At 37.1% G+C, this 26,434-nt stretch overlaps 1 protein-coding gene across 3 annotated transcripts in view; it reads right to left on the bottom strand.

The window, feature by feature from the left end:
- Nucleotides 1-26,434, bottom strand: part of GRM1 (glutamate metabotropic receptor 1) — a 313,303-nt gene that overhangs the window by 34,830 nt on the left and 252,039 nt on the right. For all 3 annotated transcript variants that reach the window (XM_036318276.1, XM_036318278.1, XM_036318277.1), the window contains 3 exons: nucleotides 23,323-23,491; nucleotides 12,279-12,405; nucleotides 1,726-2,656 (listed from right to left, as the gene is read on the bottom strand). In XM_036318276.1, the coding sequence (XP_036174169.1) occupies nucleotides 1,726-2,656; nucleotides 12,279-12,405; nucleotides 23,323-23,491 (1,227 nt within the window). The remainder of the gene's footprint in view (nucleotides 1-1,725; nucleotides 2,657-12,278; nucleotides 12,406-23,322; nucleotides 23,492-26,434) is intronic.

Below are 26,434 nucleotides of genomic sequence, written 5' to 3'. Positions count from 1 at the left end.
AAAAGAATGTCTCTTAATTCCTTTAAATACTCCAGTTTAAAGAGTATTTTCTCCCTTATTTTCATTTCATTTCCTCTTGTTCCTTTCCTCTGAATGAAAACTGTTATGCCACTTTACATCTGGACTCTGTGGTTACGGTCTATTTTTTTTCTCATTTAATGGCATTGATGGTTTGCTCTCGTATCGCTGGTAATCCCCTGCCAGGAGGCTGCTACTGAGGGGTGCTGGGTAGCATAAAAACCATGGCAAGGGCAAAAAATGACTAAGCAACTTGGATGATCAGCATCCTATGAAGAACTTGAAATTGATACAAAGAGAACTAGGTATAAATTATTGTCTTCATCCACAATGCTAAAAAAATTTAGGGATGTCCTTATTTGAAATAACCTTATGGATTTCAAAAATATATTTTTCCATAGACTGTCTCATCTGATCATCAAACCAATGACAGGATTTCTGTAAAAGATGCTCATGGTGCTGCTTGGCAAGTAAAAATACAAAACTAGAAATTTAAGGCATGTAGATTTTTTGACATATGTTAAGATGAGAAATGTTATGCCAGTTAAGACATAGGCAAAGAATGGCTAAGTGAAATTATACTTCAGAGTTACATAAATTCACAGTGTCTGTTTCCTCATCTACAAAATGGAGAAAAATAACACCAATCCCTCTTATCTTGCTTACTTGTCAGGTAGGTGAAATAGTTATAAAGCAATGTATACATTATAATAATTACTACTAAAAGTCTTCATTTTAAAGGATTGTTTCAAAAAGTAAAATTAATACTGTTAATGGGGAAATTTATCTTTGGACAATTCAATTACCTTTAGAGCTTCAAGCATCCATGTCATTTTCAAAATAGTTAATGTTACATGAAATTTACTTCATGGATCTCAGAAAAGATGACTCATGCAAAATTTAGCATATGCTTATTTGCAATGCAGAGTCAGGAAGAAGGTAGGAAAGTGTTTATTATGTAAACTACTCAGAAAAATTACCAGAATAGAATAATCTGGAGTTTGATGTTCACACTGATTCTCAAGTTTGGGGCTCATCACCTTTATGTGGTTCTTAATTCTTTTGATACTTTATGGCTAAGAAAGTTCTGATCATGACCTTGCAGTTGAGATAATTCAATTAATATAAAGAATTATGGAACATCTTTATTACCGTATACATTAAAGTTCAATAAATAAGAGGGTCATGATATTATAGTTGCTTAAGGGAACTTAATTTAGGACATACTTGGTGCTCAGTTGTAGTCAAATTTTGAAAAATTTCTCCAAGTGCTTAATTCTCTTCCTCTCACCCCAGATTAGTGATGATGTGGCTGTAGAGTGATAAAAATAAATCACAAAAGATCTTCAACCATAGTCTAAACTAGAAATTAGAACTAGAGTTTGCACCTCTGACCCAGCCCCATAGAGGTGTTGATGTTCCATAGAGAGAAGACCCACATGAAAGGGAAAACATTATTGGAAGAACAGAAGCTTCAGATTCTAGGTCAGAATATGTTCAGCTGGTTGGTGCTTCATGCCCCTTGCTCTTTCAAAGGAATGAAAACAAGAAGATAATCCTAATCCAACAGAATGTGAGATTAGGAAAAAAACAAGAAAATGTTAATAAAAAACATTAGGAAAAGTGAAGAACATGATTTAGTCAAATAGAGAAAAAAAGAAAATGAGAGAGAAAGAGAGAGCGAGCAAACCCGATCAGATTACTCACTTGGCATTCCCTGCCCCTGGTTTCTTTCTTCGGAAAATGTTGAGGAAAGTGTTGGAGCGGCAGGGCAGCTTGCCATCGCCAACATGCATGCGGACTACATCAGAGGTGGTGAAGGCACTGCGGACGTTCCTCTCCGGCTTGGCAATAATGATGTACATCTTGGGAGTGAACATGCACCCCAGGGCCACCGTTACACTGAGGCTCACTGCAAAGCAGGTAGTGATGATCTTGTAGTTGCTTCCAAAGTAAATGGGCACAAAAGCCAGCCAGATGATGCAGGTGGTGTACATGGTGAAGGCGATATACTTGGCCTCATTGAAGTTGGCGGGCACGTTGCGTGTCTTGAAGGCATAATAGGTACAGCTCATGATGAGGAGTCCATTGTAGCCCACAGGGGCCACCACACCCAGGTTGCTGGTATTGCAGATAAGGTAGACTTCCTTGATACTTGGGTATGACAGAATGGGCATGGGGGGCTCCATGATGATCAGTGTTACCACCAGGGTTAGCTGCACACTAATCAGAATTGAGGCAATGATCACCTGGGCCCAGGCACTCATGAACCTGGGCTTCCGGGTGCAGATCTTCTTCTTGCTGCCAGCTAGGATGCGTGCAATGCGATTGGTTTTGGTCACTAAAGCAGAGTAGCACATGGCAGAGGAGAGGCCAACCAAGAGGCGCTGGAGGTAGCAGGACGTGGTGGTAGGTTTGGCAATGAGAGTGAAAGGGCACACGTAACCCAGGAAGATGCCAGCTAGGATAATGTAGCAGAGCTCTCGACTGGAAGATTTGACCACTGGTGTGTCCCGGTACAGCACGAAGATGAGAGTGACAAACATGGTGACAAGGATGCCCAGGCAGGAGAAGGCGATAGCTATGATGGATTCTATATTGCTCCATTCCAGGTAGCGGACAGGGATAGGTTCACAGCCTGTGAGGGGAAAAGTAGATTTAAATTGAATCTAAGATTTCTACTGATCAATGATAACAGTGCTTTCTAGTTACTAGAGGCATAGCTAAATTCACATCTTCCATGATTTATGTTATCTTAATGCTTTTAAAAATGCTTCACTATTACACAAATAAAAATACATTATTGTTTTCTCTGGACAGTTATGTTCTTAAACCTAATTGCATTACAATCCTAATATGACATACTTGAATCTATAAAAATGATCCTCTTTACCTAATACCAGCATTATAAATGAATGACACTCTATCGGTGAAACTTGGTTCTACACTTTTAGAAAGAGAAAGACTATGTTTTCAGTGGGGGTTAAATGGTGAGAATGTGTTAGATAAGTTAGTAAGAAATAAACTAATACAATTTTTATTTTCATGTAGTTGTTGCCTAGACAGTGATGGCGAACCTATGACACGCATGTCAAAGGTGACACGCAAACTCATTTTTTTGGTTGATTTTTCTTTGTTAAATGGCATTTAAATATAAAATAAATATCAAAAATATAAGTCTTTGTTTTTACTATGGTTGCAAATATCAAAAAATTTCTATATGTGACACGGCACCAGAGTTAAGTTAGGGTTTTTCAAAATGCTGACATGCCGAGCTCAAAAGGTTCACCATCACTGGCCTAGAAGCAAGTCCAGCTTACAGACATTTTTTTTTCTTGGCCAGCACAGTGTTTTAAACAATAATTTCACTTCAATTTTTTAGAAGAATCCACATTGTCCTATTTGTCACATATCATATTATTTATTTCAAGTCTCACCTCATTATTTATGTCTGATCTGTATGTGGCAATTAGGAGCCTCTTAGTTATCAGCCTCTACCAGACATACCAAGGAAGAATGAAATCTCCCTTCACCCATCTCTTGAAAAGAGAGACAGAGCTGTGTTCCTAAATGCCTGGCTAATCTTTTCCTTCGAGATGGAAAATAAAGTCTTTTTTTAATTTCACACTGAGAGAAAAATGTCTCAGGTCCTGGAGACAACTCCTTAACAGAATTTTGTGTTTGGTCTATGCCTGTATTTCCCAAATTGTGAGAATAAAAATATTTCCACAAATTTAGAAGACATTGTTCTGTAGGCATGGTAACCTGTTCAGTTAATCAACACCACCACCCCTCGGTGACCATGGTGACCATGTTTTTAGGTGCCATCCAATCGGTATCAGCACTTGTTTCTGATAAACACCCAATCAGGAGCAGATGCACATTTAACAAGTGAGTGCCAACTATTCGCAAGCACAATCTCTTGACTGATCTTAGTGGCCTCTTTCTTGTCTGTCAGGGTTTGTCTATGAAGGTCTCATCCTCTTCTTGGAAGAACTTCTGCTTCCTATAAAAAGTCACATTTTAATTTTAAATCTTCTAATTTCCTTGATGAGTCTGTAAAAGATGATCCTTTTTTTTTAAATACCAGCATCAGAAAATTTAGAAAGATGATTAAATAGAATCTTTATAATAACAATGATCATTAGGGAGAACTTTTGATATGACACAATAAATTAAAATATATGAAAGGTTTTGTAGACAAATTAGGAAATAAAATACTAAATAGTTAATATTCAGCTTCTTAATTGGCATACTGAAGTTGCTAAATAAAATTTAAATTCCAATGTAGTCTTTGTCAAAGCCTAGGTAACCTTTTGAAAGCAACCCTCTCTGCATTTCTCGTTTTCTATGTAACTTTACCTGATGTTTTTTTTAATGAACTGTTCTGACATCAAAGTTTTCATTAGAAAAGAATATTATATTTTAAATTTGGAGAACACAAGTCATACCTGTGGAAGTTGAATTAAAACCCTGAGCCAATTTAAGAGCTATAATTAATGGTTTTCCTAAATTTTAGAGCTACAGGCAAAATATTTTCTGCAAAATTCAGGAATTTTATTAGATATTTATTGTTACACTCTATAGATATATACCAACTAATTCAATTAATTGTTAGCCTCATGGAGGAAAATGTTTAAAGGCAGCAGATTAGAAAAGAGAAGATTTAAATAACACAGTGGTGTAAAATTTTAAAAATAAAAATGCATTACATAAGGCAATTTCAGAAGCTCTTCTTTGGTAAAGATTCAAAGTTATAAACTAAATAAAGATTGAAGACAGGCTTTAGGAAACCTTCAAATAATTCTGGGGTGGGCTCAACAACTGAGAGAAGGACTAATCTTCTCTTCCTATAAGTGGGCTCAAACCTGAATTAGGGGAATCAAACCAGAGAAAAATGTTAAAACACATAATTACTGACTCATAGATATTCTATATGTGACTAGACATTTAGATAGAATATCAAAGTAAATAAACTAGAAATTAATGTAATTGTGGATCTTTAGGTAAAGCAACAAATAAGATAATGATTTTCATCTGGGTAACCGACTCTCCTGCCATGTTGCAAGGAACCGAGATTAGTCCCCATCCAACAACCAGGAAAACACTGAAACTCTAGTCCAACAACCTTTGAGGATTACATTCTCACAATTACCACACAAGTGGGATTGGAAGTCTATCCTTCAGATTAGACCCTATCCCTTGCTGACACCTTGATTTTAGGCCTGTGAAAGATCATGAAGCAGAAAAGCCAGCTAAACTATGTCCATATCCCTGACCCATAGAAACTGTGAGATAATGAATGTGTGTTTGTTGTAAGCTACTAAGTTTTGAAGTGATACAGCAATAGATAACCAATTTGCCCATTAAAATCAATTTCTTAATTCAATAGCCAATGCATAAGGACAACTGCAGGCATAAACTGAATTGGTCAAAATATGTTTAGGTTTTGTACAAGTTTGTTTAAGTGTTATCATAAGTAATAAAACCCTATTAAAACAGCCAACATTTTCTACTAGTTAATTAGCTAATTATGAATTGTTTCTTCTTCTTCCCATATTACTATCCACTGATATAATATTCACATATCTTAATCAATGTAGAAAAATCTCAGGGTTGTGTTTATGTCACTTAAGAAGTGCCCCTACCCAGAAATGAATTTTAAACAACCCAGTACTATTGTTCTTATACTAAAAATAAAAAGGAAAACTACCAGACTTAATATATAATAAATAGTCTAATAAGTATTACAAAATGCAATACTACCACAATCTAAACTTTTCTAAGAAATAAATTGTGCCCCCCCTGTGGCATAACAAATTGTTAAAAGAAAATAACATATATATAAACTAATAGCTGGGATGCTTTCAGAATAATTCACTTATTTAACATAAGATAGGAACTTTTTATAAAAAAGTCTTCAGATACTTTTTAAAAATTTAAAATAATGTCACTTTTTATACATTGATACTATGTAAAATAATTGCATTCAGAAAGCAATTATTGAGCTCTGCAGTAAAAAGGTACTATAAAAACATCTAAAAATATATAATAGAAATGTTTTAGAGATGATCATGCTAAACAGACTGCTCTGACTAGAAATCTTTACACAAGGGCCTCACATAAAACAACAAACAATTTATTCCAAACTCTCTGGACAAATGAAAAGGAACCTTAATATTGCTGGAGGTTAAATCCCTTAGTGATTTTAATCTGAGTTTCTTTTTTCTTTTTCTGAGTTTAGAATTCAAACCTTTATTTGTGCTACTAGAGGCCTGGTGCACAACATTCATGCACTAGGGGGTGGAGGGCCCCTCAGCCCAGCCTGCACCCTCTCACAGTCCAGGACCCCTTGGGGGATGTCTGCCTGCTGGCTTAGGCCTGCTCCCTGGGCCTAAGCTGGCAGGTGGACATCCCCCGAGGAGTCCTTAGTGCTGCCACAAAGGCACTCGCCAGCCATGAGCCTGGCTTCTGGCTGAGTGGTGCTCCCCCTGTAGGAACACACTGACCACCAGGGGGAAGCTCCTGCATTGAGCATCTTCCTCCTGGTGGTCAGTGTGCATCATAATGACCAGTTTGCATATTAGCCTTTTATTATATAGGATAATGAGAAAGAAAAAGGATTAGTCACGTACATGAGGCAACAGTACTAGTTCTTACCAAACAGAGCAACATACAAATACTTCTCACCACCTATTTTTACAGTTTCAATGGCACAACAACATCCCAACCTATTTTCCCATATGTGCATAACTAATACTCTTTAAATCTCAAGGATAGTAATTGTGCCATGCCCAAGTCACTGATTAAGAATGGAACAATCAGACTCACATGTTTTAAAACATTTTAAAAAAACAACACACCAGACGACAGCAAAAGCCCAAGGGCAAAATGTACTGTGGATTTAAAATTTCTAAAGTGAAATTTAAGGGGAAGAGGGCCATGATTTAAAAAAAAAAAAGCCACTGGTATTACTTTACCAATTCAGTAGATCATTGGTTCTCAACCTTGGCTGCACATTAGAATCACCTGGGAATCTTTTTCAAATCCTGATTACTGGGGCCCCACCCCATAACAAAGAAACAGAATTTCTGGAGGATGGGGCCCAGAAATCAGGATTTTAAGAAGATTCTCAGGTGATTCTAATGTGCAGCCAAGGTTGAGAACCACTGCAGTAGAAACAAGTGATATCATAAAGGGTTTTCAGATCCTTCCCTACATTTTTACAGTCAGATCACACCCCATTTTGATCCTATCCCCAAACTGATTTTGGCTGATAGTTTCCCCTCTAGTACTGGATCACTTAAAAAGCAAAACTTTTAAACTAAAAATATGATGGATGCTAACCTCTAACTTGGTACATGGATTGTTTGCTACCAAATATTACAGTCATTTTACAGTGACCACAAAAGGTTATTTGATTCTCCTTGTTCAAATGACTTTGAAATGATAATATTAAGCAAAAACTGTTGTTGCTATTAATACTTGCCACAAAGAAAATACAAGTGATGTGTTTATAAGGCATGATGTAACATAAAAATTCCTTTAGAAATCCTTGTTTTGCACTTTGCTCAGAATTTTCAATCACAAAATCACAGTGAATAAAAACAAGTTGTAACCCAAGAAGAGTAACTCAAAAGCATATATCTAAACTCATCTTAAGTGTATACCAAAATCTCAAATTTAAATACCAGTAGTTTATCTTTTTTAATCTTTTATATATTTTTATTGATTTCAGAGAGGAAGGGAGAGGGAGAGAGAGATAGTAATGTCAATGATGAGAGAGAATCATTGATCAGCTGCCTCCTGCATGCCCCACACAGGAGATAGAGCCCACAACCCGGGCATGTGCACTAACCTTGAATTAAGATGTGACCTACTGGTTCATAGGTCAAAGCTCAACCACTAACCCAAGCTGGCTGGGCTCAAATTTAAATACTTTAAAAGTCCATAATTTGAGCATTTAGTCTTTTCGATGACTCATCTTCACAGTTTCAGATACACCACTTAAGAAGCTTGCAAAGCAGTGAAGGATGTTAGGACCCTGCTGATACAAGTTTGTGAGACCCATCTTTCAAATGACTGATACTCAGGTTTTCAGTTACACCTTTTCAGTCTTTCCCACCTTGCAGCAAAGCAAAATAATTTTGCTTTTTTCCCTTGCACTGAGAGTCCTAAGTGCTTTAGAATATATCCAAGGAACTTTTGTGCTTCCAAGCAACAATTCAACTAGCATTAACAATTTACTATTAACTTGTATTTGCCCGCAAGTTCTATTAAATTCTCCAGAGTTCTGGCCCATGATATTTTCTCCAGAGAATTCTCTACAACCCACATTCCCTACCACCCGCATCCTCTGCAATATAACTAACCACCCCTTTCCATTTCTTCACTCCCACCCCTCCTAGTATCAATGTCAAGCTGTGCCCTCCCCCTCCTACAACCCTCACCTCAGGGTCCTTCCATTTGAATGCCAAGATTACTTTGAAATCTAATCAAGTAAAATTCAAGTTAAAAAACATAAAGCGAGATGAGTCAAAGGTCACTATCAGTGCCCCACCATTCCCTTCTCTTGGTAATCTGCAATGTAATCAGAATGCCAAAACAAGACCCATCATTCTGACAGAATTTGGCTATGACCAACTTGTACCCTCCCAGACTGCGGCACAACACAATGACCACCCCTCTCAATTAGCTTCATTCAGGCATTTGTCTAAGGTACTTCAAACGTGAACATTTCCCCACAGTTTTATCATCACATTAAGAATTCACACAGGCAGGCAGGTAGGTAGGTGAGTAGGTGAGAGGATCACTTGGATCCATCTACAGGCATCACTCTGCATTGTGGCATCAATGTTAAAATGTTCATAGCAGAGAACTAGCATGACAGGAGGCTCAATTGAGAAGATGAAGCATCTGAAAAAAACTACCTAAAAAGGGAAGGGTGCCTGCTGGCATTCATGCACCCAGAGGTTGGTGCTCCAAGATCAAAATTCAAATAAACACTGCTGCTGGCCCAGATGCATCTGATTTGGACTTTTAAAAATTGTCACCTCAGAAGTTCATCTGAAAACCTTACGTAATGGCTTCCTGAGTATAAGGCTTCCTGAGCAAGGCCAGGAAACATGACTTGGAGAATTTTCTCCTCCTAAGACTCTGGAAATTCAATTGGCAGGCTTCAATTTAGGCAGGCTCTCTCCTTCAGGATCTCCCCTCCTGCACTGTTAGGGCCCACACTGGCCAGAGCTCCATTTGTCCTGGTGCCATCTGATTGCCATGATGAACAATGCACGGTCCATGAAGCACTTTTGTCTTATTGTGAGGTTTCAAGAGAAGAATTATCCAACCTCCAAGTGTATTTGGGAATCCCAAGACTAGAAGGGGTGGAGGTTACCTTCAACATGGGTGAAAGGTATTCTGAGCCTACCTGAGCCTCATCCAAAAGGAGAAGTCATTACGGGAGTTGTGCAAAACGTATTTAAAGTCCTGGAAACTTAAAAACCTGACAGTTTCCATGGTTAGAGTCATCTCAGACAATCCAGAGCCATCGGACAAGTCAGTTTCCTTCAAGTAAACTACAAATTTCTGAGCAAAATCCAAGAGAAGTGGTAATAACTCTGATCTGAGGACCAGGGATTATTCCTAATTTTTGAACCAAGTATTGGCTCACCTGTAAGATCCAAATGCATTGGAGGAAGCTAAAATTTAATATTGGACTTCTTTTCATTTAGGCAAAGAAAACAATATGAATCAAGAAGTGAAGAAAGGCCACAATTATTCTATCCAAAGTGTCTTGGGCATTTAATAACATTTACAATAACACTTCATGATTACATAAGGTTTCATCCAAATGCTTTCTTTAATGTTATTACATTAATATGAAGTGCCTATTTAGTATTCACTGTTCAACTCAAATGTTCCTTCCCCTGTGAAGGCTTTTCTCTTCCCTGGAAAAAATAATCCCTTTTTTTATTCTATGTTAATATGATATTTTGCACATATTCTTATTGTAGGATTTATATAACTGTTTACATGTCTAATTTCATATGAAGCTCATCCCCCAGGATATAAACCTTATTTAATTCATTCATATGACCCCAGTTGCTAAAAAAAAAAAGAGAGAGAAAAAAAAAGACGGGTATAAAGCAGATGATTGTGTATGTATAAAATTAAATAAATAAATAAGTAGATAGTATGAGAGAGCACTGCAACTACTTTAATGAACAAAAATGGTTAATATTAGTTAATTTTGATACTTTAGTATTGTCTTTTAAAATTTTTCATTCATTGACTTTTAGAGAGAGAGAGAGGAAGAAAGAGAGATATTGATTTGTTGTTCCACTTAGTTATACATTCATTGATTGATTCCTATATTTGCCCTGACTGGGGACTGAACCCTCAACCTCAACCTTGGCATATCGGGACAATGGTCTAACCAACTGACCTACTCAGCCAGGGCTTTAATTTAGTATTTTCTATTTTTTAATGATTAAATTTAGTGTAGTATAAGAGGAATTCTCTTATACTATTTTACTTTTTAAAAGAAATAAGTAGCATTAGATTATATATAATTGTCCCATGAATTGTTAAACTATTGTGAAGTTATATATTATGGCAGAATAGATCCCTGTTTATGCATCATAAAAAAATAAAGTGTAAAATTTAAATGTGCATTTTTTCCAAAAAAGAAATATGACAAACTTATTAACAGCTTCAGAAATCACATCCTCTAAGAAATATACCAATTTTTCTTCATAGCCAAAAAACATATGCTAATAAAAATAAAAACTCACTTATAAACATGCTTTCATCCATTAATATTAGAGTCTTTGGAGCACATATGGAAAGCAGCTATCTCACAAAAGTATTTTAAACATATCTTAAGAAACTTTCTCTTCAATTTAAAAAAGCACCATTTCTCAGAAAAGAATAGTTTATCAATTTTAACTGAAATTCAGTAAAAAAGATCTACCCATGAAAATAAAATACCTACTTAAAAGCAATGCATTTACTCCTCTGAGTATTTCTAGTGATTTTGGGGATTCTCTGCCTGTGGGTTTTCTTTTTGAACAATTACTGCTACCATGGCAACAACCAACAACACATTGTCCTGTACTGCACCCTTGCTCTGAGCCTGACATGGCACAAAATAAGTGGCAAATGAGATCTCATTTTCCATTCATGTATAAGACTAAAAGATGCAGAAACAACAGATGGCATTTAACACTAAGTATAAATTAGTGTGAGAAATGTATATTCTAAAATATCCTAAAGAAAAGATTGGAAAAATATGGATATTTGTATATATGAAACACTTGGCTATTGTAAGATAAAGACAGTCTGAGCTATTGCTGGCTCAACTCATTTGAATGTTAAAGTGACTTTTATATATATGATGGATTAAATTCTTTAAAAGGATAATTATATTAATATTCATCTACTTATAGTCAAGGAGGATTTTTTTTTAAATATGTCTTTATTGATTTCAGAGAGGAGGGGAGAAGAAGAGATAGAAACATCAGTGATGAGAGAGAATCATTAATCAGCTGCTTCCTACATGCCCCACACTGGGGATCAAACCCGCAACCTGGACTTGTGCCCTGACCGTGAGTTAAACTGTGGCTTCCTGGTTCATATGTCAAAGTTCAACCACTGTGCCAAGTCAGCTGGGCTATATTTTATATTTTTACATGTTTTTTTCCTAATAGATTTTTTTAAATTTCTTTATTGGTTAAGGTATTACAAATGTGTCCTCATTTCCCATTAACCCCCAACCTCCCCTCCACCTCCCACTCATACTCTCATCCCCCTGCTGTCCGTGTCCATTGGTTTGGCTTATATGCATGCATACAAGTCCTTTAGTTGATCTCTCCCCCTTACCCTCTCCCTCCCCTAATAGATTTTAAGCAAAACATGGCTAGGACTATATTTCACTTATCTTTGTATCTATAGGAAAGAAGTTCAAATATAAATTCAAGTGATTACAAATATCTTCAAATGAAATTTTTAAAAAGAAACTAAACAACTGGCATACTAGGATTCACTGTCAATACATTTTTAAATTTAGGTTTAAATAAACTTTCCTTTTAACATAGATCATGGAAAATTTATAAGAGGTCTGTGTATACTCTTTGCATGAGCCTTAGAGAGTGCATACTGTAAATGAACATCAAACAGGTCATGAGCTGATCGCTCACATTTTAAACATTGTGAAAGGGCCAATCACCAGAGACAAGGTTTACAAGTACAACAGCTCCTACCTGTGAGATCTGCATTGGGCCACCACCCCAAGTCACAGGCTTTGCAGGTGAACTCGTCTTGCACATATTCATTCTCTTTACAGGCTGTGCAAATCCAGCAGCAGCTCACTTCTCCTTTCCGTATAACCTGTAACATAGCAATATTTCACATGCCTAAAGAAGGTTTCTCCAGAAAGTCTGCTATTTCAGATGACTTGTTTTCATACTGCAATAAAAAGGTAACTTTAAAAAAAAATTCTATATGCTGGAGACAATTAAGTACATGGATTAAAACATACCTGGTTACCTTAGAGTTCAAATGTGAATTTCAATTCATTTCATGCTGGATTTGGAAGTTTCTCAATAATAATTTCTTTAATAAAGATAATTGACTACATTATCTTTTACAGAGTTAATAATAAAACAGGTGAATTTTATTCTTATTTATATTAATAGGTATTAATTATTCTCAGAAAGTAAAGATAGAGCTTTCTTCTCTGAAAGAACAAGTAATATTTAAACAAAAAAGTTTCTATATAATAAAAACTCATTAAATCATAAAAACTGAGGTGTTATGGAATGCTTATTATAATTATGAAAGTCTGAGAAATTTTATATAGATAAAAACGGACTGATGGCTAAGAAAGTATAGCCCAGTTATTGGTCTTGCTATTTGCTCTAGTGAATTCAAAAGGTTACATAAATTGTTGGAAGAAAAATGACTAGCCCAAAATTACTGAAGAATTGCTCATTATCTGAGCAGTTTAAACTTTCTCCCATTTTCAAATTGTTTGGTAAGCACTTTTTCACTTACACAATACAAAATAAACATCAAAACACACTGCATTTAAAGCGAGCTTCTTGTAAACAGCATATGATTAGATATTGCTTTCATCTCCAGTCTGACAATTTCTGCCTTCCTATTAATGTGTCATTTATTAAAATCATTGGTGTGATTGGATATGCATCAATCATCTCTTTTTTCTATCTATTCCATCTGTCCTATGTTTCCTTTTCCTTTTATTCTGCCTTCTTTTGGATTGAGAATTTTTTTAGCACTTCATTTTATCTCTAAAATTGGCATACTTGCTAAACCTCTGTGTTGCTTTTGTGGCTGTTGTAGGATTGAAAATATGCACCACTAACTTATCACAGCCTACATTCAAATAGTATTATACCCATTCATTTACATTGTAAGACCCCTACAATATTCTTCCATCTCCCCCTCTTATTGGGTATTGTTTTAGTACATTTTACTTACATGTATTTTATAATCCCCTATGAAATTTATTTTTGCTTTAAACAATCATCTTTGAAATGCACTTTTGGAAAAAGAAAAAAATTATTATATTTTACTAGAGGCTCAGTGCATGAAATCCGTGCAGGGTGGGGGGAGGGCTCAGCATGACCTGCACCCTCTCCAATCCAGGAGCCCTCAGAGGATGTCCTACTGACAGCTTGGGCCTGCTCCCCGTGATTCTCTGCTCTCTGTGGGGCCTGCCTGCTCCACACCATGGCGATGGCCAAGCAGGCCCTGCTGGGTGCTGCCCACAGGCCATGCTCACCTGCTGGGCTCACACTGCCGGGGTGACGTCGCCAGCGTCCTGTCCCGGCCGCTATGGGCGCCACCATCTCTGTTGTGGAGTGATGGAGTGACGGTTAATTTGCATATTACTCTTTTATTAGATAGGATATTTACCCAATAAATATATTTTAACATCTGGTGCTTTTAAGTCCTTTGTATAGACCCAATTTTCTATCCCCTATAATTTTCTTCATTCTGAAGAACATTTCTTAACATTTATTGTAGTGCTGGTGTAAGAATTATGATCTTTATTCATTTGACAAGTCTTCATTTTGGCTTAATTTTTGAAAAAAAAATATTTCCACTTGGTAGGAAAGTTTAAATTGGCAGGTTGTTTTTTTTAAAAAAAAGTTCTTTTAGCACTTTCTGCCATTCCATTGTCCTTGGAAATAGAATTCTACATTAAAATATTTTTTTTCTTTTAACACTTTAAACATGTCATTCCTTTCTTGCCTTGTATATGGTTTCTGATGAGAAGTCAGCTGTAATTCTGAGTTTGTTTTATGTCTGTAACAGAACTTTTTATTGTGGCTGATTTTAAGATTTTCTTTTTTATCACTAGTTTCTAGCAATTTCATTATGTGTTCAAATTCTTTGGGATTTGTTGAGGTTCATGAAATAGAGTTTACATTTTCATTACATTTGAATATTTTTCAAGTAATTATTTCTTTAATGATTTTCTCTAGCCTGTCTCCTGAGTCTCTAATTGTGCTTGTAATATACCTCTTGACTGTATTCTGCAAGTCACTGAGCATCTGTTTATTTATTTAACTTTGTTTTCCCTCTGTGTGCCTCATTTGCCTATTTCCTGTTGCTATGTTTTTAACTATTGATATTTACTTCTATAATGTCTAATACCTATCTGTTAACCCCATTCATTGAATTATTATTTCTTATATATTTTAGTTTTCATTGTATAAGTCCCATTTTGTAATGTTTTAATATTTTTACTTGCCTTCCCATGATATTCATGTTTTGTTTTAAATTCTTTAGTATGTACTTTAAGTAGATATTTTAATATTTTTGACTGCTAATTTCTTCATCAGTGTAATTTCTGGGAGTGCTGCTGTTGCTGGATTTTCCTTCTGGTTATGTCTCACTTTTTCTCACTTTGTCATATATCTGAAGTTTATTGACTAGATGATGACCATGTGTGGTCACACACAAGGTGTAGAGCACTGGAGATTTTTTCTTGAAGAAGTACTGTCCTTCCTTCTGGCAGGCAGCTAAATGACTTGTGGCTCAGTTTGAGTCATGTTTTTAATCTTTTAGGGAAAGTGTAAAATAGTCTCTATTTTATGAATAGTTTGGTCTCATTATTAAGGTGTGGCCCCTCTGGGGTCTCTACTTAATTTCTTGTGCATTCAATAAGGTGTTTCCACTCTGGCTTGTGAAGACTGGAACAATTTCTGGCTCCATGTGAGCTTTACAATCCAGCTACCCAGTAATTATTCTTTATCCAGAATTTTTAAAAAATATATTTTTATTGGTTTCAGAGAGGAAGGGAGAGAGAGAGAGAGAGAAAAACATCAATGATGAGAGAGAATCATTGATCAGCTGCTTCCTGCACGCCTCCTACTGAGGATCTAGCCGGCAGCCTGGGCACATGCCCTTGACCAGAATCAAACCCAGGACCCCCCAGTCTGCAGGCCAATGCTATCCACTGAGCAAAAACAGCTAGGGCTACTTGGACTTTTTGAATTTTATCCTACTCATGTTCAAATCGGCATTCCATCAAATACTCAAGGGAATTCGCAGCCAACTTCTGGGACTTCTTCTGCATAGATCTTTCCTCCCCCTTACTCTGCATTACAAATTCTAGCTGCCTTGGCCTTCTGAAACTTCGAGTTTCTGTCTTAAATTAGCAAGATGGCTAAACTCTGTTTGTGTTCTCTCTCAGTGAACAACAACCAGGAAATTGCCTCCAGGCAGAATGCCTGAATGATTTTAAGGTTCACCTTGTTTGTCTCCCCTCTGAAATCAAGGTCATGTGCAGCTCCTCAACACGGGAACACAATTATTTCATATATTGTGTCAAGTTTTCAATTGTTTACAGCACAAAGCAAAGTCTGGACTCTGCTAGTCCATCATGACTAGAAGCAAAGTCTCTGCCCAACACATAAAACATTATCACGTTTTCATATGTAAAATAAAAAATTAAACTGCAAATATTGGCATCCCTCAAAGTCATGCAAACTGTAGCCTTTGTAAAAATAAAATTATATTTTCTCAGATCAGGTTGAATTTCATACCACTATTTTAGAATTACATTTAAAAAATCAAATGACAGTATATTTTCAGAAAAAGTAAAGGTTTCCTTCTCCTTCTTTTACATTCAAATAACTTTGGAAAGGATAATCAAATTAAGTCTTTTTGAAAAATTCATACCTACACTCAAAAGAAGTATGGGGAATTTACATTACAGATGACAAAATTTTCTAAATTATAGAAGAAAAATTAATTAATAAATTAATGTTGCTTTTAAATCTTACTTACTATTAAAAGTACATTAAGAACCACCACAAAATACTGTATATCTCTTCAATCAGTGCTATCTTTTTCTCTCACTATAAAATTAATACTACTAATTAGACAAATCCAAAGATGATAATGCTAAACAAACTTATTTATACAAGATGACTATAAAGGTAGATCCTAGGGGTAGCTAGCACATGGAAAATATTATAACTTAGGGTTTGAATGACTGAATAAATGAGTGAATAAGTGATTAGCTTATACCTTTAATAAATAATTAAAAATGAAGCTTCTTAAATGGAGTAACTTTTACTACTCTTTTATTCAGCTACCAAGTATATGTAATTTTGCCAAATAATGTCTATAATATGGAATTTTTATTTTCTATTTTCAGCCACATTCTAGACTGAGATTTTATAACTTTACACCTGAATTTCGGTCCCTGTTGCCTAACCATGTAATAGGTCTCCAATCTCTTCTCACTCTAGAATGGTATACACAGTTGACCAGATCATCTGTATGGACTGTGTACTCCTCAAAGAAAGGGACTTCCATTGTTTTTAGATCAAAGTCATCAAGGTACAGAACTGAACCAAGAACGCACAGTAGGCAGCCAATGAATGAGTGTCAAATTGAATCTTTTAAAAAATATATAGTTAAGCCACTTAAGGAATTTTAGTGCCTCCTTAATCCAACACTTTTGAAATATAATGCCTGCTCTTTGGTCAGGCATTCACTTTGTCCTTGATCCTTGTTTCTGCACCCAACCTTATTAATTTCTTACATAATTCTGCCCTGAAGGACATTCTCCATGCCAACCCCCGCATATGTCCTCATTAATGTCCACATAACTCGGTTTGCTTTATTTGTTTTGGAGGGAGATTTCAAGTAGAGTAGATACATTATCAAATTTGTAATTCATCTGACTTTCTTTTCAGAAGGATTATTCTGGTTGCTGTATAGAGAATATACTTTAAGGAGGGAAAGAGATAGAGGGGAAAAATAGTGTGTGTGTGTGTGTGTGTGTGTGTGTGTGTGTGTGTGTGTGTGTGTTTTAACCACCAGCTCTAACATAGAAATATATAGAAAACAAATAACTATATTTTAATAGAAGAATGACTATTATTACCTTTTTCTATTTCAAATGTCATCTTTCCTCCTACAGTTTATCTATGTCACTACTTTCTAGAATAGGCATAACATCAAAAGTTGCAGCAAGTATTTCTAGAGCAATAAACCCTTTGAAACATTACCTTACTTGAAATTTTCTAATAATTAAAATATAGTTGGTATCTTGGTTACCACAAGTTAGCTTTTGTCCTCTATTTCATGTCTATATGGTAGATATGTTTCTCTTCAGATACATTTTTTAAATTCTCAAGTTATTATGCTTAATTTATGTTTTAATCTCTCCAAATCATGAATATTCTTCATTATTTTTATATCCATAATACTCATTGATTTTTTTTGCATACGGTATACATTCAATAAATGAATAATATTTTTTCATATTTTTTTCACAGGAAAACACTTCCTATGACAGCTCTAAGTCATGATAAAAGTCTTGATGTTTCATGGAAACTGCCTTGGAAGGACCAATGCTTAGTGAGGCAGAGAGAGGATCTGTTGCTTCTTTTCCCTTCATGTGTACATGGTGCTGTACTTATTGTTAGTGAGATCAGGAGACCTGCTGCTGCACACAATGCTATGATTCAATGCCATATACACTGCAGGAGTCTTGAAGTATTTATGCCATAGGAAACCAAGTATTCACTGTATGACTAAATCTCTGAAGTGATTTGTAATGGATTTTTTAAAATTAAGGTTTTATTTAGAAAAAGGAGGAAAGAAAACAGCATCAAGAGAATATAATGAAGGAAAAGTAACTATAAGTTAAAGGAAATCAGAAAATATTTCTTCAGAAAGGAAATACCTGAGAGACTAAGAAGGATAAAGGAATTGCATCTACTCAATTAAGACTGTAGAAGAACCAGCTGCAAGAGAGAAGGTAGCCCTGCCCTCCTGTGTCCCCACAGCACCCTCCATGAGAGCTCGGACAATGATCAATTTTAATTGCTGGTATGTTTTTCTCCAGCTACACCATGAGTTCCTCGAAGAAGAAGTTGTGCTTAAGTTTCCTGTGCATTCAGAGTGCTGGCATAGTTCTGGGCACATATTAATTACTCAATAATGTATATAAAAGAAAAGAAGGACATAATATAGAATATGACATAAAGAGAAGAAATGGAAATAAATAATTCAAAGAGAATAAAAAGAAAAGGTAATTGAAGAGAGTGTTGTAAGAACTAAATAAGAATATCAACTTAGGGAAATCCTACATTTATTATAGAAAAAATGTAATAAAATGTTATAGGAATACAAAACGATCACAAGTATAGACATATACTGAACCAGCTATGCATGAGTAGTTCTGTACAGAATGACACAAAATTATACTCCATGGGGTAAAGTTAATTATGTGCATTTTTCAGCTAGAAAACAGCTGCAGAAGGGATCAATACCTTGTGCAAATCTCAGTCACGTTATCTCCAGTTATTTCCAAGAGTTAGGCTCTTCTTAGTGTAATAATGGCTGGCAGAGTGACGACATGTTATGCTGAGAACCAAAATTATATCTCAGAGGTTGGCAAAAACCTTTTATTCAGTGGCCCAGTATGCCAGATACAGTGCTATGCATAAGAACAAATAAATGAAAAGACCTGATCATTGAAGTTAAAAAGCTCAAAACCTAACATACTGCATTAAGTACACTGCTAGAAGGAGGAATGAAATGCTTACACAGAGAACATACATTTAATCATTCATTCATTCATTTGTGAAAGGGCTAAAGAGAATAAAATGGGGATGAGAAAAACTTATTGTGCTTAGCAGATATTTTGCTGAAAGCTTGCAACCTTAAGCACTGCATAGCTCAGATAACCACTAGCCATCTGACACTGGGAGGAACCAAGCATGAACCGGACCCTTACATCAGCAGGAATGACTTGCAGCCAGCAAAAATTAATAAAAACCTTTCCCCCTCCCTGCTCTCTTTGCTGATGCCTTTGTCGGTATCAGCCCACCTGCACCCAGGTGCCTGGAATAAAATCTCTTTTGAGACATTATGGCCTCATGTCATAGGTGCACGACCCCAGCCCACTCTGAACATTCTGATTTGCAATGTGTGTTTAGAGTGCCTACAATGTGCCAGGAACTATGTGAAAACTAGAAATAACCAGTGAACAAAACAGATAATATCCCCATCCTTGAGGGGCTATCATTCTAGAGAAGGGCTTTGAGAAAAGAGCAGCAAAAAGAGGTATAGGGTTCAGGACAGGCACCAAAATGATGTAAGTGCAGTGCCTAGGGACCACATTTAAAGAGGCATGCGCCCTCCATGTTGAGCAACGACCCACCCTGCACTTGCAGGACCTTGAGAGTGGGTGCCTCCTTAAAAGTCTGTGCCCTAGGTACCTCATTTGCCTCACCTTGGTCCCTGTTCTGATAGAGAGATACCTGGAATAGAGGTTGCAATTTTGCATATTGTGGTCAAGTAAGGCCTCACCAAGACAATGCCATTTGAATAAAGATGTGAGAGAGGGAAAGAGAGTATGCCCTGAATATATCTGGTGGCAGAGTGTTCTAGGCAGTGGGAATGGCTAGAGTAAAGACCAGGTAGGATGAGTACCTTGTATACTCATACAATTGTCTTCCTCCTCTACTTTTCTGTACGAATGTTATACTTCAAAACGTTTACTAAGAAAAGTAAATGGGCTCTGTTTCTACTGCGACCACCTCCAACACACAGCAACCATGTGTGCTCCTGCTCTGCCCACTATTATGTGATTCAGCGGGAGCTCCTATGGAGACCTGTCCCTGAAAGTGGTGGGCAGGCTGGGTACAAGGTAAGATGATCACCAAAAAGTTCAGTAACCAAGAGATCAAAGCATGAGAAGTGAAGATGTAGGTATTATGAGTGGCTATGGATAAATTAATGATAATTCCATGAAACTTCTCATTATAACCAGTGTTTGAAAAGTTTCCTCCTCATCCAAAGAAAGTACAGTAACTTTCTGTTTACACATGCACAGCATAATACCAAAAAAAAAATTTGTCTTCTACTTTTTTCAAAATTTTAGCCAGTATGTTTTTTAGCAGCTGGGACAGATCACATCATCATTATGTAATCATAGGCTTCTCAGATAAGGATTTTAAAAAATATTTTTATGGACAATTTGTATTGAAAACCTGCCACCCTACTGCAGAGTTTAGAAAATATTGCATCATGGAGGAACCACATTGTTGTTTCACTGGTTGCCAAAATGGTTATATTAACTATGAACAATTTAAATGAATAGTATTCTTTGATTCACAAAAAGAGAACGTTGAGATGTTTTGGGACAGTTACAATGGATGACGTTATTGATAATTTTCTTAGCCAGTCTTTTGGCTATGAGAGAATTGTTCTTATTCTTAGAAAGCATAATTTGAAGTGTGAAAGTACGAAGCTTCATAATATTTGTACCTCGCCTTTTAAATGGTTCAGGGAAAAATAGTTAACCCAATTCTGAAGTTTATAGATTGTAAGATATGTGTAACTGGGCTTTTCTCCACATGCATAAGGTGTACTTTACTACATGACAATATGGCATGTGCAATGAGGAAACATTTATGATATATTCCATGTTCCCCTAATGTCTCCAAAATTCTGTCAGATTGGTCAGATGAGATTCGTAGGAAGTAGTGATTTTTCTCCACTCTCCACGTCCAAACTTCCAGTCCCCAAACCATCAACTTGTAGTAAAGAATCCAAAGACAAATTTAAGAGGGGAAACAAAGAGGAGAGTAGGGGAAAACAAGAATAGAAGGGCAGTGAAAGCAATCTGCAGGGTCCTTTCCCGTGATTTCTCTGCCTGCTGCCATTTCTAACAAATTCTCCCTACCACCTTAGTTCTAGATTCTGTTCCTCCGGCATTTTAAATGTGGGCCTCTGCTTATAATTTTAGTGTGAATTGAGAAAATAAGGCTTAGCAATCAAAATTTGCATTTGTAGGAAACATATCGGTTCATATAATGAAAGATAGTAGGACAACATATGGCTGTAGGGTATAAGAGCTTTGGGTTGGCACCAAGCCCAGCTCTGGCACTTCTACTGAGAAAGCTTGGAGCAAGTGAATCAACCCCTCTGCACCTCAGATTCCTCATTTGTAAAATGGGGGTGATGATACCTGCTTTTAAAGAGTTGTTTCAAGGGGTAATTGGAATGATGATGCCTGTAAAGCATTATTGTATTTGTACAAGTATAAGCTTGATAAACGTTAGTCCCTGACCTCACCCATCTCTTTTCTTCTTTTCACTTTCCCTTCCTTTGCCTCCTGTCCCTTCTCCCCTCTTTCCTGCCCTTCCCTACACCATGGAAAGCCACAGCAGGCTTGGTAAGGGAGAGTATCATATGTGCAGAACACTTGCTGTTCACTTACAGATGTACTCTCCACGTTTTATGTGCCACCTCAGATTCACTTCACTAGTCTCATGTGAAAGAATTTCATCGGGACAAGAATCAGAAATGTATTCTTGGGGAGAAGCAGTGCTGATGTTCAGCTCATACACAGTGACTGTGTTTACACAACTGAAACACGTAAGCACTGAGAGGAAACTAATGGTATCTTTAAGCCTCCTCAATACCCCACGCTATGTGAGCGTTATAGGACTCCTCGCTCAAATCTCCCCATGGGTGTGGTGGGTGGCCTCCAGGACCCCGTCACAGCACTAAAATGAAGTCAATTCTGATTGGTGAGTTGTCATGACAATTATTAAATCCTTTCATCATCATATTGCAGAGAAAGCACAAGATACTGAAAGCTAGGATGATTTGTCTAAGAAATCTGTTTCATCTTCGAAGTGGCTGGTGTCAGTGGGAGGTTGAGTCCATCAGGACAGCTGCCAAAAGATGTTGCAGGTGGCAAATCTCTATCTTCTTTGATCAGCAGAGATAAGGCTTTCCCAGTTTCCACACCAACACTTCTGCATGAGTCGCCTCTTTCCCTAGACACCTGAGTGTTCCTCACCACTGCGTGGGTGGTGCACAGCTCATGAGAATGGCACAGCAGGATGGCCATGGCTCATGATGAGAGGGTCAGAACCACACAGGGCACCTACTCCAGCTCCAGCTGTGCAGGGCGACATTTATGTGACAGCCTGTTTGCTCCCAGAGATGGATCACAGAAAATTAGAGATAGAAAGACCTGTTAGGTCATTTAATCAATACCTTTGCCAGCTCACAATCATGCCCCCACACTCCATCTCCGAGTGCATTACCCAGATTGGTTTTAAACAGCACGGGATACAGAGAGCACTGTCTTCTTCACTGAGAATTCTCTCTAGCACATCTGGCTAAATGCTCATTATTTAATGTTTATTTACTCTAGTTTTATGTATGGAGTCATATCATGGTTACTTACAAGTTGGGGAAAAGGCATCTGATAATAGAAAGTGAGGACTCTCTCGGCTAGAAAATACTGGTTTCAGGAAAAGCAAAGGAAGAACTTGGTGGAGAAATGATCAGCAGTACTTCTGTGTTACCTCATTCAACTTCTTTTATTTTAGTTATGTGCTTATTTAGCAATGTTCAGCTCCTGCTTTCTTTAACAATAGCTAGAACTACAACTAAGCAGTATCATTTGTTTTGGTTTCCACTTTTACATCTGTTTCAGTTTTCAAATCGATCATGCACCCCCCTGCTTTCCATATTGCATTTTAAAATCCTGTGTCATCATTGTGATTCAATTAAAGACTATTCCAAATATTTAAATGGTTTTCCTATTCCATTTCCTAATCTTCCTTTATCTTTTCAATTTTAGCTAACCACAAGCACAAAAGCAGTAAGCCTGGTCCATGCTTCCTGGATAGTCTTGTCTAAGAAAAATATCTGTGCATTTTTTATTTATATCCAGGCAGGGGGCCTCCTTGTGAACAGCGTCTGAGAATGCATTTGTGGCTGGCTTACCTTAATTTGACCCTTTAAGCAAGGCTCGCTGCACACAGACCGTACCATCCCACTCTTGTTCATCTGGATCTTGTAGTCATCAATGTTCAACACCCCCTCGTGCCAGGTTCCCACGTGTACATAGTCATAGCGATTAGCTTCAGTGTACTGCAGATTCATGATGTCATACCTACAAAGAAAACAACATGTGTGTCTTGGAGAATATGGACATAATGTACAAAGTAAAGAAATTTGGTAAATCTATACTAACAAAGAGGAGGGAAATAAAGGCTGAAATCATCTCCTGTCCTAACACCAGCTACTGTTGATATTTCAGTTTATTTGTAATGTTTCCATTGATTTTAAAAAATGTGTATCCCATTCTCAATTTCTGTGTATTGTCCATATTTTCTAAAGAACACAGTATTCTTAGGCTTTCTCTATGTGTGTTTTCCAAAATAATATTTCTGTGTGCTGAGTTGATCATCTCCTTTAAATCATTATGCCCTACATCATTGTTTGAACAAGTAGCATGTCTGGAGAACATTAACTCCTTGACTTAACTACTTTTATTCCAATTTTCCTTTTTACATTCAATTGCCATTTTCATTACACTGGATTGAAAGAGGTGAATTTTACAAAGTTTGGAGTCTCTTTTAGGTGCGATTAGAGCAAGAACTCTGAGAAATGCATCTTTAATTAGCAAGGATGTTGGGGATTTATCATCTTGCACATTGACATTTAAACGGGTCTTGTCCCTGGTTAGGAGAAGCATTTCTGAATCCAAATAAGTGATGCCAGTTGATTTCAGTAATTTCAAAAGCTGCAATGCTACACAACAGCAAAATCTGCATTTAGAAATCATCTCTCCAGCCTGAGTGTGTTCTGGGAGCCAGACTTCAGCAACTTCCACTGTGGGCAGTGGAGAGCACTCCCCAGTGTGATGGAAACAGGTCAGGACTTGGCATTGCGATGCATGAGCTGGAATAGCTTTTCTAACATTTATTTCTACCTTAGGTTAAACCACTTAGGATTGTCACTAAATTTCTTAAGGATCATGGGCTTCTTGTGGGGATTTATAATCATAAGGTATGTAAGAAACTATTTCACAGGTGGAACAAAGGCATATATGTAAGACAATATCAATGTATCAGTCATATGTGTATTTCTATGACTGCCCTACAATACTCTGGTTATTTCTATGATCATAAGAAAGCGGGAGAACATCTTTGTGCTGGCAATGCCATTTACCCCTCAGCACTGAAAATGTTCTGGCATTTCTCAATCTTCTCTGCATGCTGCTATCGACTCCAGGTAAATTGTAACTCATGAAGGTCTGACTCTGCTGTGCTGATTCTGCAAAGTGGGATGGTTTTCTGCAGTATCTGTGATGAGGTTTCAACCTCCCAAGCTAGAAGGTGAGAGGCACTATTTCTTGCTCTTTGCTCTTGATCCAAACAAATTGATGACAATTAACGAACACATATTTCTCTTCCTCAGCTCTTTTCCCCCTTCTCCCAAGGCCCCTACCTAATCCATCCTGGAATTCCTTCGAAACTGGATTCAGACTCAGAATCCTCCTCAGCCTAGAACTCCAGGAAGCTACCTTAGTTGGTTTCTGAAACCTATTGGCTGTATCTGGCCTAGTTCTTTATCTACACAACTAATGTCCTTTATTGGCTTTTCTTCCTGCTTTCAATGTGCAAATGCTCACAGGGTAGCTAGTGGCTTCTTCACATCCAGATTCTGGCAATGTCTATAAATAGCAGTCCCCTACAGGGAGAGGGGAGACTGAGTGAAGGAAGTTTTCCTCCTACTTTTCCAGGTGAACAAAACCTACCTACAGTTTCATCTCCTGGCTGTTCTGACTTTTGGCTACCAGAGGGTTCTTATTTTCCTGGCTGCTGAGACACACCCGAATGTTCTTCAGAGTAGCTGTCTGAGCAATATCCATGTATGTGTTAACTGGGGGGTGATGGTTCACACTCACTCTACCGATCAATGATACTAATCTACACCTCCAATTCTTTTCCATTTTAAACTCATGGTTATAGCATCTGCTGTGAATGTTCACTAAGAATGGTTTCCTTTTCCCCATGTCCTTTAATTTGTATGTTTTACTCCATATTACATCATTAAATCTTATGTAGGTACTTCCAATGAAGGCTTAAATGCAATGCCAGCTTTAGAATATCTTTTCCCCATAAATTACTTTCCTAAGATTTTATTTCAACTTCCTCATTTGCTCTTAGAAGAGGAGAAATCAGTTCACACTTCATTAGCATGCAAAACCTGAAAAGCTCACAATTTTTTGGTATGAAAACATGTTTTTTAAAAATCCCAAAAGCCAGAGGGGGAAGAAAAAAAAAAACACACTGATAGATACCAAGGGAAAAGTACTGTCTTACTAAAGAGAGGCCTCCGCCTTTGCTGTATGTGTTAATGAACACTGCTCTTTTCTCCTGACCCCGGTCCCTGCCTGCCAGCACGCTGGCATTTATTTGGAATATTCCTCATGCTGTAAATTACAACTTGACAACATCCTCTCAATGCATCCGGTTCATGTTACATGATGATTAGCTAAAATAATTACAGGAGGATCCAAAAGCTTGGACGGTGTTGTGACAGGAGATGGAAGCAGAGGGAGTTGATTGAAACAGAAATTGATCACAGAAGATGATCAATTTCAAGCATGAAGAAATAATCCTTGAAAAGACACCCAGGGGAAAGCCCATGACTTAAATATACAATTAAAGATGGAGAAAGAAAAAAAAAACAAGCTAACCTTGTGTCCTAATATTTTGAATAATTTACAAATAGAGAGAGGAAGAGAAAACGCATATTTCTGGGGTATCTAAAATGCAGTTGGCCCTTTGCCGGAAGGGAGGTTTCCCTTCCAAATCTGATCCTTTACAGAGCCCAGTTTCCAGTGGAATGCAGCATTATAACCATAGGGAAGTTCTGTTCTGAATCTCAGATCCACTGGATCCTCCTGGTATTACTTCCTAAGGTGCTCAGCACCTGGAAACCTTCCACGTGCCCAGACCTTCCATCATTCCATCCATCTCACTCACATGTTTACCTAAACTTGCTCCCGCCTAATGGAAGCTTGGAAGAAATCTAATAAATTCGT

Source organism: Myotis myotis, unplaced genomic scaffold (genome assembly GCF_014108235.1).
Source record: "Myotis myotis isolate mMyoMyo1 unplaced genomic scaffold, mMyoMyo1.p scaffold_m19_p_7, whole genome shotgun sequence".
Lineage (NCBI taxonomy): Eukaryota > Metazoa > Chordata > Mammalia > Chiroptera > Vespertilionidae > Myotis > Myotis myotis.
This window is presented reverse-complemented; position numbering and strand designations above follow the sequence as displayed.